The sequence below is a fragment of the Amblyraja radiata genome, chromosome 11 (genome assembly GCF_010909765.2).
Source record: "Amblyraja radiata isolate CabotCenter1 chromosome 11, sAmbRad1.1.pri, whole genome shotgun sequence".
Classification (NCBI taxonomy): domain Eukaryota; kingdom Metazoa; phylum Chordata; class Chondrichthyes; order Rajiformes; family Rajidae; genus Amblyraja; species Amblyraja radiata.
This window is the reverse complement of record NC_045966.1, coordinates 11,189,338-11,205,533: the sequence shown is the minus strand read 5'-3', so window position 1 is coordinate 11,205,533 and position 16,196 is coordinate 11,189,338. Positions and strand designations below refer to the sequence as shown.

Here is a 16,196-nt window from a genome sequence, read left to right as displayed (position 1 = left end):
CAGGGCCAGAGCAGTAGATCTTAATGTGTGTGCTGTGGCTCCCCATTTGGAGTTGGTCAGCTTCCGGAGGATGTTATTTCGGGAGTTAACTTTCAGTTTGGTGTTTTTGACGTGTTCCTTATAGGAGAGAGTGCGATCCAGTGTTACACCGAGGTAGACAGGGTTGGTGCAGTGCCCAAGAGGTGTTCCAGACCATGTGATGTTAAGGGGTCTGTTTGCTTCCCGGTTCCTGAGATGGAACGAGCAGGCTTGGGTCTTTGCAGGGTTTGCGTGTAGGTGGTTGCGCTCGTAGTAGAGGTGTAGCTCATCTAGGGCTGAGGTGAGATTCGCTTCTCCAGCTTCAAACGTACGCTCTTGAGATGTTACACAGAGGTCGTCGGCGTAGATGAACCGCTCAGTGTTCTGGTACATTGGCTGGTCATTGGTGTAGATGTTATATAGTAGTGGAGCCAGCACACTGCCTTGAGGCAAGCCATTCCGTTGTCGTATAAGTTTCTATAAGATCCCCTCTCAATCTCCTAAATTCTAGAGAGTATAAACCAAGTCTATCCAGTCTTTCTTCATAAGACAGTCCTGACATCCCAGGAATCAGTCTGGTGAACCTTCTCTGCACTCCCTCTATGGCAATAATGTCCTTCCTCAGGTTTGGAGACCAAAACTGTACGCAATACTCCAGGTGTGGTCTCACCAAGACCCTGTACAACTGCAGTAGAACCTCCCTGCTCCTATACTCAAATCCTTTTGCTATGAAAGCTAACATACCATTTGCTTTCTTCACTGCCTGCTGCACCTGCATGCCTACTTTCAATGACTGGTGTACCATGATACCCAGGTCTCGCTGCATCTCCCCTTTTCCTAGTCGGCCACCATTTAGATAATAGTCTGCTTTCCTGTTTTTGCCACCAAAATGGATAACCTCACATTTATCCACATTATACTGCATCTGCCAAACATTTGCCCACTCACCCAGCCTATCCAAGTCACCTTGCAGTCTCCTAGCATCCTCCTCACAGCTAACACTGCCCCCCAGCTTAGTGTCATCCGCAAACTTGGAGATATTGCCTTCAATTCCCTCATCCAGATCATTAATATATATTGTAAATAGCTGGGGTCCCAGCACTGAGCCTTGCGGTACCCCACTAGTCACTGCCTGCCATTGTGAAAAGGACCCGTTTACTTCCGTTTACTTACTCTTTGCTTCCTGTTTGCCAGCCAGTTCTCTATCCACATCAATACTGAACCCCCCTACAAGTCATACTTGGGAGCAGTGTGCACAGTTTTAGTTGCCCAGTTTTAGGAACGATGTTACAGGTGCACCTTTTATCCGAACATCCAAATAACGAAAACCTCCGAATAGCGGCCATTTTTTCGGTCCTTGAAGAAAGGTCCTTGAAAACGTTCACCGAGGGCGGCCTGCAGAGGTGACAGCGGAACCTCCGGTCGGTCCTCGAAGAAAGGGGAACTAAATCCCCATTCATAAAAGAGACAGTGAGGGTATATTGCGCGGGAGGGTTAATAATTGACAATCTGCTGCTGCCTGCCCGCTGAGTTAAAAAGTTCCCACGGTCACGATACACAGTGTATCGTGAGTCAGTTTCACCCCACCTACACCCCTCTGCTTCCCGGCCATGTGTGTGACCCCTTCCCTCCCCTCTCCAGCCCATTGCACCGGCGCGGGGGCTTTGCACTGTCTTCACGTCGGCGATGCTAGCAGGTTCGTGCCAGTCACCGGAGACGTCAGGACCAATTGGACATCGACCACCAGGCCCACTGCAAGCACGGAGATCCCAGAGACCCACAGCCAGCAGCAGCCCAGCCCCGTTCCAACTCCAGAGGAAAACTGCAAACTGGCCGGAGACGTCAGGACCACCAGAAGCCGTTCCCCGAGCTGCGCCCCCTCATCGGGACACCGACCCCCAGGCCCACTGCAAGCACGGAGATCCCAGAGACCCACAGCCAGCAGCAACTCCAGCCCAGCCCCGCTCCAACTCCAGAGGAACACGTAGGGGCAGAAGCTGATGGTGTGCAAGGTACGTCTTGTTCTTGGGGTGACGGATGAGGGGGCGCAGCTCGGGCTGTGGGCAAACTGCCACTTGTCGCCATAGCGGCCCATCGGGGAGCGGATTCCTCTGGAGTTGGAGGGGGAGGGGTGTATTGTGCTGTTTGATCGCCCCCTGCTATCCCAGGGACAGGGAGACACAGCGGCTTTTTAGACTGGTGGGCAATCACTTCCAAAGTTCTGCCCACACAGTCAGTACACCTCTCCTAAACTGCATTTCATACAAACATTTATTCTGCAAGAAAAAACTACATTGAAGACTCAAACTCTTCGAGTAACTGCCGGGATCAAGGCGCAAACTCGCGACCTTGCGGATATGAGCCGAGCACTCTACCACTGAGCCAGCCATTAAAATCTACGCTAAAAAAATTCCATTCCGAAGACCGACAAATTCTGAATTATGAAAAGTGTCTGGTCCCAAGGCTTTCGGATAAAAGGTTGTGTACCTGTATTAGAAACAATGTTGGAAAAGGTGCAGAAATTTCAGGAGGCTGTTATTAGGATCAGCAGGGCTTTAATTATGAGGGGAGGTTTGGTCTTTTTCCCTGGAACAATGGAGATGAGGGGTGCAGATAAGGTGTATTGTTACAGTATTTTTCCCAGCATAGGGAAGTCAAAATCAATGGGTCATAGGCACTTGGTGAGAGGGGAAATATTTATAAAGAGCCCAAAACCAACATTTTCCACACAGAATAGTGGGCATACAGAACAAGCTACCATAGGAAGCTGTAGAGGCAGAATCAATTACAAAGACAAGATGCCTGAAAGGTTTGGTGTGATATAGGCCAAAAACGGGGGAAATGGGATTAGCTCAGACATTTTGATTGTCAACCCGGCTAAAATGGACAAGTAAAATTAATTAGAAAGGGCAGTAAGCAGATATCAAAGGAAAATGTTGTGATCCTCAATAAAGATGTATTCCATGGGGAATTAAAAGATTAAGAAATAGATGACTATATGCAGAAAGTAAGCCAGAAATGGGAAAGCTTTAGAATTTTCACAAAAGCAATTGGTATTCAAAACGTCATAAAATAGATTAACCAAGGTAAATTTGGGCCCCCTGGTGGTTGTTGATAGGGAGGAGAAAGAAAACAGGAAACTATAGGCCAGATAGCCTAGCATGTCATCGTGAAAATGCTTTACCCGTTTAGAAAAGTCATTCTGGGATATTCAGAATTTAATAAATACTAGATTAAGTGGGACGCGTTGGGTCCCAGCGTCACACGGGAGGGCTGGTCACCAACGCAATATTCCACCTCTCCACCAATTCCAATACTGTTCACCAGTGGGGGGGGGGGCTGTCTGTTGCGCTAGTATGGGTGTTGCGGGCCGAAGGTACTGCTTTCCAGAGGGCTAGTATAGACATTGTGGGCCGTATGGATGCTTGGGCAGGCATCCAACTGTTGCAACGACTTTAAAAGCCAAGCCGAGGCAAACAATTGGGCTGCAGCCACCCGACAACCAAAATTCATTTTGTGAACACAAACTTGCTTAAAAAAGGCGAGGCAAACAATTGGGCTGCAGACACCCGACAACCAAAATTCATTTTGTGAACACAAACATTTTAAAAAGGGCTGCAGCCGCTTTACAGCCGCATCGAGGGGACTCACCGTGGAGTAGACGTGCGTTCAGTGTTATTCGCAGCTCAGTCTCTGCCAGACCCTCTCGCTTCCTGGGTCCGGCAGAGACTGAGTGAGGCACGACACTCCCTGGTTTTATAGTCCCTCCCACTGCCGCCAGCGGGGCAGCACAGAGAATGGGGAATTTTGTAAAAACATAATATCTCTCTCATTTTTCATCGACGGAAAACATCCTCCGCACTCATACGGCGGAGGGGGGCTCTGAGCGAGGTGGCCAAAAATGACGGCCGTAGGTGGCGGCGTTCTCTCGGAAATCGCAGCACAGTCGGCCAAAAGCGGTCAAGATCAGAGATTTAGTAATATAGATATTACATTTAATACTATTGGACTCTGAATGGATTACTTTTGGAAAAGCAAGTTCCTCCTAAGGCACAGTGCAAAGGGAATATTTGATTGGCAGATGGTTGTACAAAATCCATAGACAAAAAAAAACAGAAAGAGTGAAACAAAAGGATTGAAGAGCTGCCAACCATCTGCCTCACCCCCACCCCCACCCCTCCACTTGTGTTCACCCTTTACCTGCCACACTTTCCCCTGCTCATCCTCTCTTCCAGCTTTCTTCCCCTCTCCACAATCAGACTGATAGGTCCCGACCAGGAACGTCACCTATCCACATTCTCCACAGATGCTGCCTCACCTGCTGCGTTATTACAACACTGTGTCTTTTTTGTAAATCAGCATCTGCAGTACCTTATTTCTACATTAATCCCACAGCACTTTAATAAGCCATCCTTACCAGACAAAAACAACTAAAATGAAACAAACAAATCAAACTACATTTACCTCAAAACTCATTTTCAAATATATATTTCGATTGTATCCAGAGGGGGTGCTAACACACGGAATATTCCGCTTCATCACATGCTCTATAATCATGCTTCTATATAGAAAGGGACATAACCAATTATCATTTGTCACAATTCTTCTCACTTTGGCATGCAATCCATTTCCTGAAGTCTCACTAATATTCATCTCTTTCCCCCTCAGCTATACTATTTGCATCTGGAATCTATATTATATTCATAATAATCATAATCATACTTTATTAGCCAAGTATGTTTTTACGAGGAATTTGTTTCGCCATACAGTCATACCAATAAAAAGCAACAGAACACACAAATACATTAACATGAACATCCACCACAGTGACTCCTCCACATTCCTCACAGTGATTTATTCCCTTCTTTGTTCTCCCGTGGTCGGGGGCCGTGAGCCTTCCGTTGACGGGACGATCTTGACTCCCATATCCGGTGACGGGCCTCCTTGTCGGGGCGATCAAGCCCCTGCATCGGGGGTATGTCAGCTCCCCCTCGCCGGACGATCTGACCCCGGGTCGAGGCTGGTCAAACCTTCTGCATCGTTGGATCTCCCGACTCGGCCTCTCCCGAGACTGCGAGCCCTTGATGTTAAAGTCCGCAGGCCGTGTTTGGAGCATCAATCCCAGGCAAGGGATCGGCTCAGATGGTGTCCACGCCCCGCGGTGGATCTCAGTCAGTCCTGAGCAAGGCCTCCAGCTCCATGATGTTAGGCCGCAGAGCAACCGGAGATACGACCAGGAAACAATCGCATCTCCGGCAAGGTAAGAAATTGAAAAAATGTTTCCCCTGACCCCTCCCCCACATAAAACAAACCAGAAAAACATGAACACAAACTTTTAAAACAAACTAAAAACAATTTTTTAAAAGGACGAAAGGATAGACGTTGGCAAGGCTGCCATTGCGGCGCCACCCGGCACAGAAACCGCGGAACACCACATTTACAAGATAGGTGGCCCACAATAGATAATCTGCATGCTTTCTCTAGGTATGTTGCAAAGCCTACCTGAAGCGTCGTTGAAGATCTGCTGCTGAGGGTGTGCGCGATTTTGGCGCCGTTTAGAGGGGGCGGGTTTAAAACGCGATTTTCTCTAAGCTGTTCCAATCGAAAATGTTCAGCCTAGTTAATTATTAACGAAAAATCGCTGGAAGACCCCGTCGCAAAAGCTATTATTAGGTTTAAAGGCCTTGAATAATAGTTATAGTAGTTTAAAAATCAATCTCTAAACCCGCGACCGCCAGCAACCGCAGGGTCTCATAAAGCAAATAGCAGAAGTTAGGTTGTATATTTTTACATTAAAAAGGGCTTCTAAAGATCCCTTTATACAAAGTTTAATATTGCGAGTAGCTCAATTTGGGCCCATTATATCGCGCAGTATTTTTCTCGGCATTTGGGGCACAAATCTACCGCAATGTGAACGTTTTAAACCAGCGCGTTCCACAGGGACCCACTGGAAAGCTGATTTAAATGGGCATTTATTTACAGCAATTAAACACTAAATTCCTTCCATTTGGCCTATAAATTAATGTAAATGAGATTTAAAAATCATGTTTTATTGTGAATTATTTGTGAATATTATTTGGACATTTAGGCTATTATTTCATATTTGTTTCAGAATGCTTCAATCTATGATAACTGAAAATTTCATTCAGTTCTCTTAATTTTTAAGAAAGTTATGGGCTTTTGACTGTTCACGATCACAGCTTTTTTGTTATGTCCATAGAAAATCAATAGGGAACAAGATGCTCATTTCCCAGTATGAAAATGGCCATAACTTTTTAAATACTTGAGATATGAAAGTGAATTAGGTGTCAAATTAAACTTATTTTTATGCTTTATCTGATGGGATAAATTACAGACTTGATTTTTAAAATCTCAAAATTTTGTAACATTGCTACTTTCTCACAGCAATCATTTTTCTTGAGCAAGAATTATTGCAACCACAACTCTGTGTCATAAAAATATATCATCAAGGCCACTTTATTGTGCAACTGTAAATAACTTTTTGTTTGACTTTATCACCAGGTTATTTATCTGCCATGTTTAATAATTACTCCCTTTACTCCCGAGCTCCCTTTATAAATCTCTTCCTTAAAAAAAATGTAACAGGAAAACATTAACCAAATCCCATCTTGATAGATAACCCAGTGTTATCTGATGTTCACATTTTGCGATGTGTAATGACGGTAAACGTTAAAATATTGCGTTACTCTTCACTTAAAGGGCCTGACCAGATTACCCATGCCTAAATGTTCTTAAGGGGATGTCAATGTGCCTTATGGAGATGCCAAACTGCTGCAATTTTACTTCGGAGTTACGCGAGTGACTACATGAAGAACCCCACCACGACGCATGCGTGTCATATCGCTTCACGCTTGCGAAACGACAGGCGGGGGGAAGCGTTCCCCCGCAGCGGTAAGTTTGAAACCGCGACCTGCAGGTAAGAAATTTACTCTGCGGTAGTTTTGTTCCCCGCGCTGTTTTTTCACAGGGGGGGAAGCTGGACAAAATAGTGTCCACAAATGCTGCGAGGGAAGCTGGCTGGGGAGGACCACGAAGTTGCGGGAGCCAGCAGCAGCTGAAGGCACAAGCCCCGTAAGGGATCAGCTGTGCCGACTTTTGGTCCCGCGCCGGCCAGAACACCACGGCCGGGCGGGAGACTATTCAGAATGGGGCCGTCGACTTTTTGGACAAGTCAAAAGCGGCAGGAGACGGGGTGGAACGACGTTCCCCCATAGCGACAATTTTAACCTGGACCTGCAGGTAAGAGCTGCGGTCATTTTGTGTTTTTACCATGCTGATTACAGGTGGAGAAACCAACGGGCTGCGACAAAGCTGGTGGGCTAGATGGGATCAGCTGTGCCCGATGTCGCCTCCGCACCGGCCAGATCCACTCCACGGAAGGGCAGTAAGGACAAAGCTGGTGAGGGAGGACCACGGAGCAGCGGGCAGCCAGCAGCACTCGGATCACCGATAGTGGGATCAACTGTGCCCGATGTCGCCTCCGCACCGGCCAGATCCATGCGGCCGGGCGGTAAGGCTAGACACAAAAACAAACAAGGTCGTGGACTCAGAGGAGTCCGACTTTGAACAACCGCGGGCAGCCAGCGCCCGAGAGCGCTGGAGCCGGATGGAGCGGTGTGTTGGAGCATTTGCTCCAACGTGACAGACTCCGGGAGATGGAGTCGGGTCACTGAGGGCCCTATGATAAACCCACAGCAGTACCTCTTGAAGGGCTGCACAGTGCTTCTACCTCATCAGAGGGGAGCACTGCGGGTCAGTTCTGGGCTGACCTGGAAGAGGGGTCCGCAGAAGGAAAGACAAGTGTGCAAGGGGTGCAGGAACAAGAGAACCTACTGGAACCCACTACAGCCAAAGACAGCACCCTACGCACCCACCAGCAGAACTGGTGAAAGCTCGAAGGCCCGGTACTCAAAACATGAGTCTTTTTTAGGCCATGGCCCAGGCCGGCCTTCTTGGAAGATGCAGGGACCTCCAACGCCAACCAAACCGAAAATCCAGACACCAGCGCAACAACAGCAGCGAAGAACCTACAAAGAAGTAAACCTGCCACTGGTAACTATGGAGGTAGGTGGGTCTGGTTCCCTACAAAATACAGGGAGCATGGAGGTTGGGTGGAGATTACACTCTTTTCTGAAGGCATGGAGCATGTTAACAACCGATACTTACATAAGCAGTATCCAGGGATATACAATAGAGTTTATACACAAGTACAGCCCTCCAGTTCAACATATACTGAACCGAATGTTCGTGCCTTCTGATAAAGAAAAATCAAAAGCGCAAGCCGAACTGGAGCGGCTTTACATAAAAGGTGTAATTGAGAAAACTCAACACGAACCATTAGAATTCGTGTCCAATACATTTATCAAAAACAAAAAAGATGGTGGTTGTCGCATCATCATAGATCTGACAAAATGGATACCTTAGTTACTGCTAAACAATTAATTTCCAAAGGTTACTTCATGGCCAGCATCGATTTAAAAGATGCTTACTATTCAGTGCCTATACGAGGTGACCACAGATGTTACTTAAAATTCAACTGGATGGGACAACTCTAGCAGTATAAAGCACTGCCAAATGGGTTATCATCAGCCCCAGGCTGTTCACAAAAATTTTGAAACCAGCCCTAGCGTCTCTACGGAAATGTAAACACATGGTCATGGCATATTTAGATGACATACTCATTGTGGGCAAAACTTTGGAATTGGCCAAACAAACTGTAACAGCCACAAAACAGTTATTTGAAAAACTGGGATTTATTATCCATCCAGTTAAATCTAAACTAACGCCTTCCACTACTATGGACTATTTGGGGTTTCACCATTGACTCAGTTCACATGTCGGTGACTCTGCCTAAGGGAAAGGCTAGAGATTTAATAGAGGCTTGCAATAACCTCATTGACATCAGCAAACCATCCATCAGATTGGTAGCAAAAGTAATTGACAAAATGGTGGCTGCCTTTCCAGCCACACAATTTGGACCTCTACATTACCTAAACTTACAGAGAGCAAAAATACAAGCACTATAAATTAATGCAGGTCATTTTGACAGACCTATGAAACTACCAATCAAGCAAAAATGGAACTAAAATGGTGGATAGATAACATCTGGCTTTGTTCCAATCCAATCATTGTCAGTAACCCTTCCACGGTACTACAAACTGATGCCAGTGCACTTGGGTGGGGAGCCACCAATACCATCACCAGCTGTGGAGGTAGATGGACTGCTCAGGAGGCATCATTATTACTCACACTGGGCAAAAACTACCTGGAAATGTTGGGTGCATTACATGGCCTAAAGTCGTATTGTACTGGGTCATATCACCAGCATGTTAGACTACAGATAGACAATACCACCGTGGTAGCATACATTAACCACATGGGTGGAAACAAATCGACATCATGTGACAATCTGGCTAATACAATTTGGCAATGGTGTATCCAGAGAGATATTTGGATATCAGCCACTTACCTACCAGGAAGACTAAATTTAGTGGCAGACACCAGGTCACGCAAAGTTAATAAAAACACCGAATGGATGTTGAATAAAAAAGCATTTGCTGATATTACAGCAAAATATGGAACACCAGATATCGATCTATTCGCATCCAGACTTAACCACCAGTTATCAAATTATGTTTCATGGGAACCAGACCCTGGGGCAGCGGCGACAGATGCATTTTCGCTGCATTGGGGGGGGGGGGGGGGGATTGTTTATTTACGCATTCCCTCCTTTCTGCCTCATCAATCGGGTATTAAGGAAAATACAACAAGACTCTGCGTCTGGTATTGGTAGTACCCGATTGGCCTACTCAACCATGGTTCCCAGTAGTATTAAACATGGTATTAGAACCATGTATCACCATCCCACATAGACCAGATTTACTGCTCGAACTGTGATAGGGGAGGTGTGGGGGTGCTGAAAGATCATGACTAAATCATGTATACAGTGCCCTCCATACTGTTTGGGACAAAGACCCATCATTTGCCTCTGTACTCCACAATTTGAGATTTGTAATGGAAAAAAAATCACTTGTGGTTAAAGTGCCCATTGTCAGATTTTAATAAAGGCCATTTTTATAAATTTTGTTTCACCTTGTAGAAATTAGAGCAGTCTTTACCCATTTCAGGGCTCCATAATGTTTGGGACATTGCTTCACATGACATTGCTCAGGTGTGTTTAATTGCCTCCTTAATGCAGGTATAAGAGAGCTCTCAGCACCTAGTCTTTCCTCCAGTCTTTCTGTCACCATTGGAAACTTTTATTGCTGTTTATCAACATAAGGACCAAAGTTGTGCCAATGAAAGTCAAAGAAGCCTTTATGAGACTGAGAAACACAAATAGAACTGTTAGAGAGCCAAACCTAAGGCTTACCAAGATCAACTGTTTGGAACATCATTAAGAAGAAAGAGAGCACTGGTGAGCTTACTAATCGCAAAGGGACCGGCAGGCCAAGGAAGACCTCCACAGCTGATGGCAGAAGAATTCTCTCTATAATAAAGAAAAATCCCCAAGCACCTGTCCGACAGATCAGAAACACCCTTCAGGTGTGGATTTGTCAATGACCACTGTCCACAGAAGACTTCATGAACAGAAATACCAAGGCTACACTACAAGATACAAACCACTGGTTAGCCGCAAAAATAGAATGGCCCGACTAGTTTCAAAAAGAGCAGCCACAGTTCTGGAAAAAGGTCTTGTGGACAGATGAGACGAAGATTACCTTATATCAGGGTGATGGCAAGAGCAAAGTATGGATGAGAAAAGGAACTGCCCAAGATCAAAAGCATACTACCTCATCTGTGAAACAGTGGTGGGGGTGTTATGGCCTGGGCATGTATGACTGCTGCAACTGCTGATGGTAGTAGCATAATGAATTCTGTATAGACACATAATGTGTATAAACACATCCTATCTGCTCTTTCAAACAAATGCCTCAAAACTCATTGGCCGGCGGTTCATTCTGCAGCAAGACAATGATCCTAAACATACAGCTAAAGCAACAGAGGAGTTTTTCAAAGCTAAAAAATTGTCAATTCTTGAGTGGCCAATCACCCGATCTGAACCCAATTGAGCATGCCTTTTATATGCTGAAAAGAAAACTGAAGGAGACTAGCCCCCAAAAGAAGCATAAACTAAAGATGGATGCAATACAGGCATGGCAGAGCATCACCAAAGACACTCAGCAACTGGTGATGTCCATGAATCGCAGTTTTCAAGCAGTCATTGCATGCAAAGGATATGCAACAAAATACTAAACATGACTACTTTCATTTACATGACATTGCTGTGTCCCAAACATTATGGTGCCCTGAAATGGGGGGATTATGTATAAACACTGCTGTAATTTCTACATGTTGAAACCAAAATGTATAAAAACAACCTTCATTAAAATCTGACAATGTTCACTTTAACCTCATGTGATTTGTTCTATTACAAATCTCAAATTGTGGAGTACAGAGGCAAATAAATAAATGACAGGTCTTTGTCTCAAACATTATGGAGGGCACTGTAGATCATTTGTTAAATCTATTTACATTCTCCAACATTCTTCAGCTATTTGCATTCTCCAAAAGCTTTGCCATCAAATTATTATATGAAAATCCTCTAAGCAGCATGATTAACAACATCTATTCAGTAAATACACTGCATTATTGTTATTACATGACTGATCCCCCTCAACACCTTGGAGAGATTCCATTCATCTATCAAACATTTGCACTTGGACAAACATAACTCGGTCACAACACAAACAGGTCACCCGGCCCCTCAAACCTGTCCCGCCAGTTAATTTGTTCATGGTTAATCTAACCCAAGCTTCAAATCGTTCCTTCAGGCATTACGTTGCATTTTTATTCCAAAGCAAAATTACATAGTCATGTAAGGGGTGCGGACATCTCCAGTACCAAAAGTAGCATCAACCCTAAAGGTAGGAACAAAATGCCGGAGTAACTCAGCAGGTCAGGTAGCATCGGTGGAGAAAAGGAATGGGTGATGCTTTGGGTTGAAATCCTTCTGCTGACTGACTCTTTAATGACTTCAGTTTTCCAGGCCCTAGTTCCCCCATCTTTATTAGGACTCTCAGTCTGAAGAAATGTTTCAACCAGAAATGTAACCTATTCCTTTTTTCCCCACTGATGCTGCCCGACCCCACTGAGTTACTGCTGCATTTTGTGTCCATCTGCAGTAAACCAGCATCTGCAGTTCCTCCCCACATCAACCCTAAAGGAACTGACATTCTGTGCATCTCCTTAGTAGTAGCCATCTTATCAATAGTTGGCAATGGAAAACGATGCAATCTTACCTTGGTTTGCATAATTCTGCGTAGCGGTAGGTCTTCCAGCCATATTGCCATATTGATTGCCCATTGCTGGCTTTGGACAACTCATTCCATAGGTGGTGGAGATGGGCATTGAAGGCCCGTGCCCCTGGCCAATTCCTTCAGTCGGGACCACGTGATTTATCTGCATTCCTGCCGGGGGCTGTCGGACAGGATGGGATTGTTGCGGGTGACCAAACTGCCAGTCGGACTGTGGAAGGATTGGGGCTCTTGCAGGAACTTTCTCCGAAGGTGGAGGCGCAAAGGAACCTTGAGATGGCAGTGGCATTCTTGAGTAAGATCCCGAATGTGCAGCCAAAGAAGCACTCTGTACTCCAGAAGAGTTCACCTTCTGTAACAAGTTAGCATTTACTGGAGGCCTGTTGACAGTCTGTCCAACACTCTGAAAATTCCCAATAGGTTGAAAACTTTGTGGGTACTCATAGCTGTATTGTTCAATAGGGACCTGCGGAAAGTTCTTCGCTGGCAATTGATGCACATGTGGTGCTGGTGGAACCACATTATACCCTTGTTCAGTTGGAACAGAATAATTTTGGTTCATCAATCGATTTGGACCAGGACCTGGGGATAAGATAACATACACATGTTAGAACACTAACCCAACATTTACAAAATATATATATACATTTAAATATGTAAGCAGGCAATTTCCTCGGCACTCTTATTTGGCTCAGTGAAGTGCTAAGGATCTTAAAGAATAAAAAAGTGACAAAGATGATATTTCAGGTAGATATTAAAGTCCATTAGCAATTTTGCAGAATATTAAGCACTATTGTCAAAACTGAAGCTTTGAGTTCAATTCACAAAAATGTTAAACACCATAAATAATTCAAAAGAACATGCCCTCAACTTCATCTCATAAAACTCAAAGTGCACATTTCTATTTGTAACCAGCACCAAAAATAAAGCTAGATACTCCAGAAAAAGCTTATTCTCTCAAACCGGCACACAGAGAGAGTATCTCTTATAACCACATTTTGGTGGTTTGTTTAAGTTAATGAAAAAAATTGACCTTCATCTTCATCCTTTCTGGTAGAAGCGAGACTATACTACATTACATTGAAGCCAGGATGGCAATGAATGCAATTCATGAAAGATTTGAATGTACTTAAATGATACACCACAAATAGCATACACATCTTTGTATACAGTACTCATCAGGTCAGGCAACATCTCTGGAGAACATGGATTGGGTGCGTTTCGGGTCAGGACCCTTCTTCAGAATGAAGGGTCTCAACCCAAAACATCACCTATCCGTGTTTTCCAAAGGTGCTGCCTAAACTGCTGAGTAACTCCAGGACTAGATGTCTGTTTTAGTAAACCCGCAAATGTAGTTCCTTGTTTTGCCCTCTATTTAAAATGACAATCATTGATTAGTAAAAAACCACAATTAATATTCTAGTTTGAAACAAACCAAAAACCAAGTAGTGTGGTGTAAGAAAATGAGATGCCAGAGTTAAGAAATGAAAGAAGTTACAGATGTTGACAGCCTCTGTAGTCTTTTATTCAAAACCACTCGGCTTTTAGTAGTTTTTGAATCAGTACATTGAACATTTTACATATTGCAACACACGGCACAAAACAAGCAATTCCTTTGCGATTAAACATGCATTGTATATCAAAGTTCTTGCATTGGAGGTTTTAACAATCCAGAGATATTTATGGAACATCAAAACAAAATAACAGCATATTCTCAACAGGACATGCACCAACCCATTTAAAATGTATATGCTACATGAGGGATAATCAAATCAACCCATCCTGTTACACAAATCTACTCAATGATCTTCATAGTAAATGGTATATCTCAAATCAACATAAGCTTAAGCAATGCCATTTAAACTGCAGTCAGCGATATATTTTACCAATCTTCTCTCTGCATTAAAGTGAAATGGTCCCTTTGATAAATTACAATCACATGAACACCAGTTAATTTCTTGCCTTCTACCAATTGACATTTCTAAATATATACAATCTCAGGGAGCAAGAAAACTCTATAGTTAAGCACTTGTCTCATCTGATGCATGTAGAGTTACACTTCTGGGACAGTCAATATCAGAGTGAGGTTACCACTTTGATCAACATTTCCTTCGCAACAACTGAATTGCCACACTCTCAATCAAAACTTGGATCTTCATCTGTGGCATCAGTTGAGCCTGAGGAAATGCAGAAATTAAAAATTATAATCTCTTTTTGCACTCAAACAAACTTGTGTATGATATAATGAAGTGAAAAATTAAAACATAATCAAAGTATCATATAAATAGGAAGAGGTTGCTACCAAAACAAGGCCATCAATAGCTTTCCGAGTAGTATTAGACTAAAGTTTCAATGTTTACTTGTATAAAACTTTAGGAATGTAGATACATTTGATGTCCATGAACCTAACTATGTACACCACCATTCCTGGCTTGTCTGCAATATTATCAAGAAAAACCTTTCAAGAAAAAATGTTAGAAACATATTTTTAAAAATTGGTGCAGGAGTAGGCCATTTGGCCCTTCAAGCCTGCACCACCATTCAATATGATCATGACTGATCATCTAAAATGAGTACTCTGTTCCTGCTCTGTTCTTGCTTTTTCATCATATCCCTGGATTCCTTTCGCCCTAAGAGCTAAATCTAACTCTTGAAAACATCCAGTGAATTGGCCTCCACTGCCTTCTGTGGCAGAGAATTCCACAGATTCACAACTCTTTGGGTGAAAACGTTTTTCCTCGACTCAGTCCTAAATGGCTTACCCCTTATTCTCAAACTGTGACCCCCTGGTTCTGGACTTCCCCAACATCGGGAATATTTTTCCTGCATCTAGCCTGTCCAATCCTTTAAGAATTTCTATAAGATATCCTCTCATCCTTCTAAATTTCAGTGAATACAAGCCCCACTGTCCCGGGAATTAACCTGGTGAACCTACAATAGCAATCATGTCATTCCTCAAATTAGGAGACCAACATTGCACACAATACTCCAGATGCAGTCTCACCAACTGCAGTAGGACCTCCCTGCTCCTAAATGTTGACTTCAAGCTAATGATAAAACAAGAGTAACATCTGTTTTCCAGTAACTTCTTAAAGGTTCATGTTAATCAAGAACAAGGGCAACAATGTAAATTCACTCTCAACGGCAAGGTTGCCGACTCATCCGAAGACAGCGGAAGTTCCAAAATGTATCACTAGAAATTAGTCAAAAGTATTAAAATGCTTATTTTAATACAGGAGAGGCACTCCACTCTAGGGGTAGGATACCATTATGTTTGACAGCTCCGCCTCTCTTACTCCACATTCTGAGGTTTTCATTCAAGTTCTGACTTTTAATGCTTCTTGTTCCCTCTATGAACATGCTATTTTTTCCCAATCCTGTGAAAAACTATGTCTGTGCTGTCACTCAATATCAACTGGGAAAATTGTGGAGAGAAAAAAATGCGAATCTTAGTTACTCTGACACCACGACAATCCTCAAGTGCATTTATTGAAAGTACATAGGTGCAAAACTCTAGCATTTTAAGTAGTGCTTGCACATGGGTCACAAGTTTATTTGACAAATGCTAGAGCAGTTATTTTGTGGGGTAGAAAATTCAATACTGGATTCATTTATTTTCACATGTTATTTATAGATTTTTAAATTTTTTTTAAAAAGTAGCCTCGGGTTGTTTTAAAACCCAAAACACTCACTTGGGCCCTTCAGGATGGCAAATCCAGATTTGGTCTAAATCTAACTCCAGTCCCACATTATGCATTCAATAATCAATACACTCAAGGGGATTGGTAGGAAGCCTACAAGTTAGACGGTAACCTTGAACTTGTTCAGAGCCTTTGACAT

The 16,196-nt window shown here is 43.7% G+C and overlaps 1 protein-coding gene across 1 annotated transcript in view; it reads right to left on the bottom strand.

The window, feature by feature from the left end:
* sec24a (SEC24 homolog A, COPII coat complex component) overlaps positions 1-16,196 on the bottom strand; it is a 57,261-nt gene that overhangs the window by 35,206 nt on the left and 5,859 nt on the right. Inside the window, exon 2 of the mRNA XM_033029314.1 lies at positions 12,342-12,938. Within this exon, the coding sequence (XP_032885205.1) occupies positions 12,342-12,938 (597 nt within the window). The remainder of the gene's footprint in view (positions 1-12,341; positions 12,939-16,196) is intronic.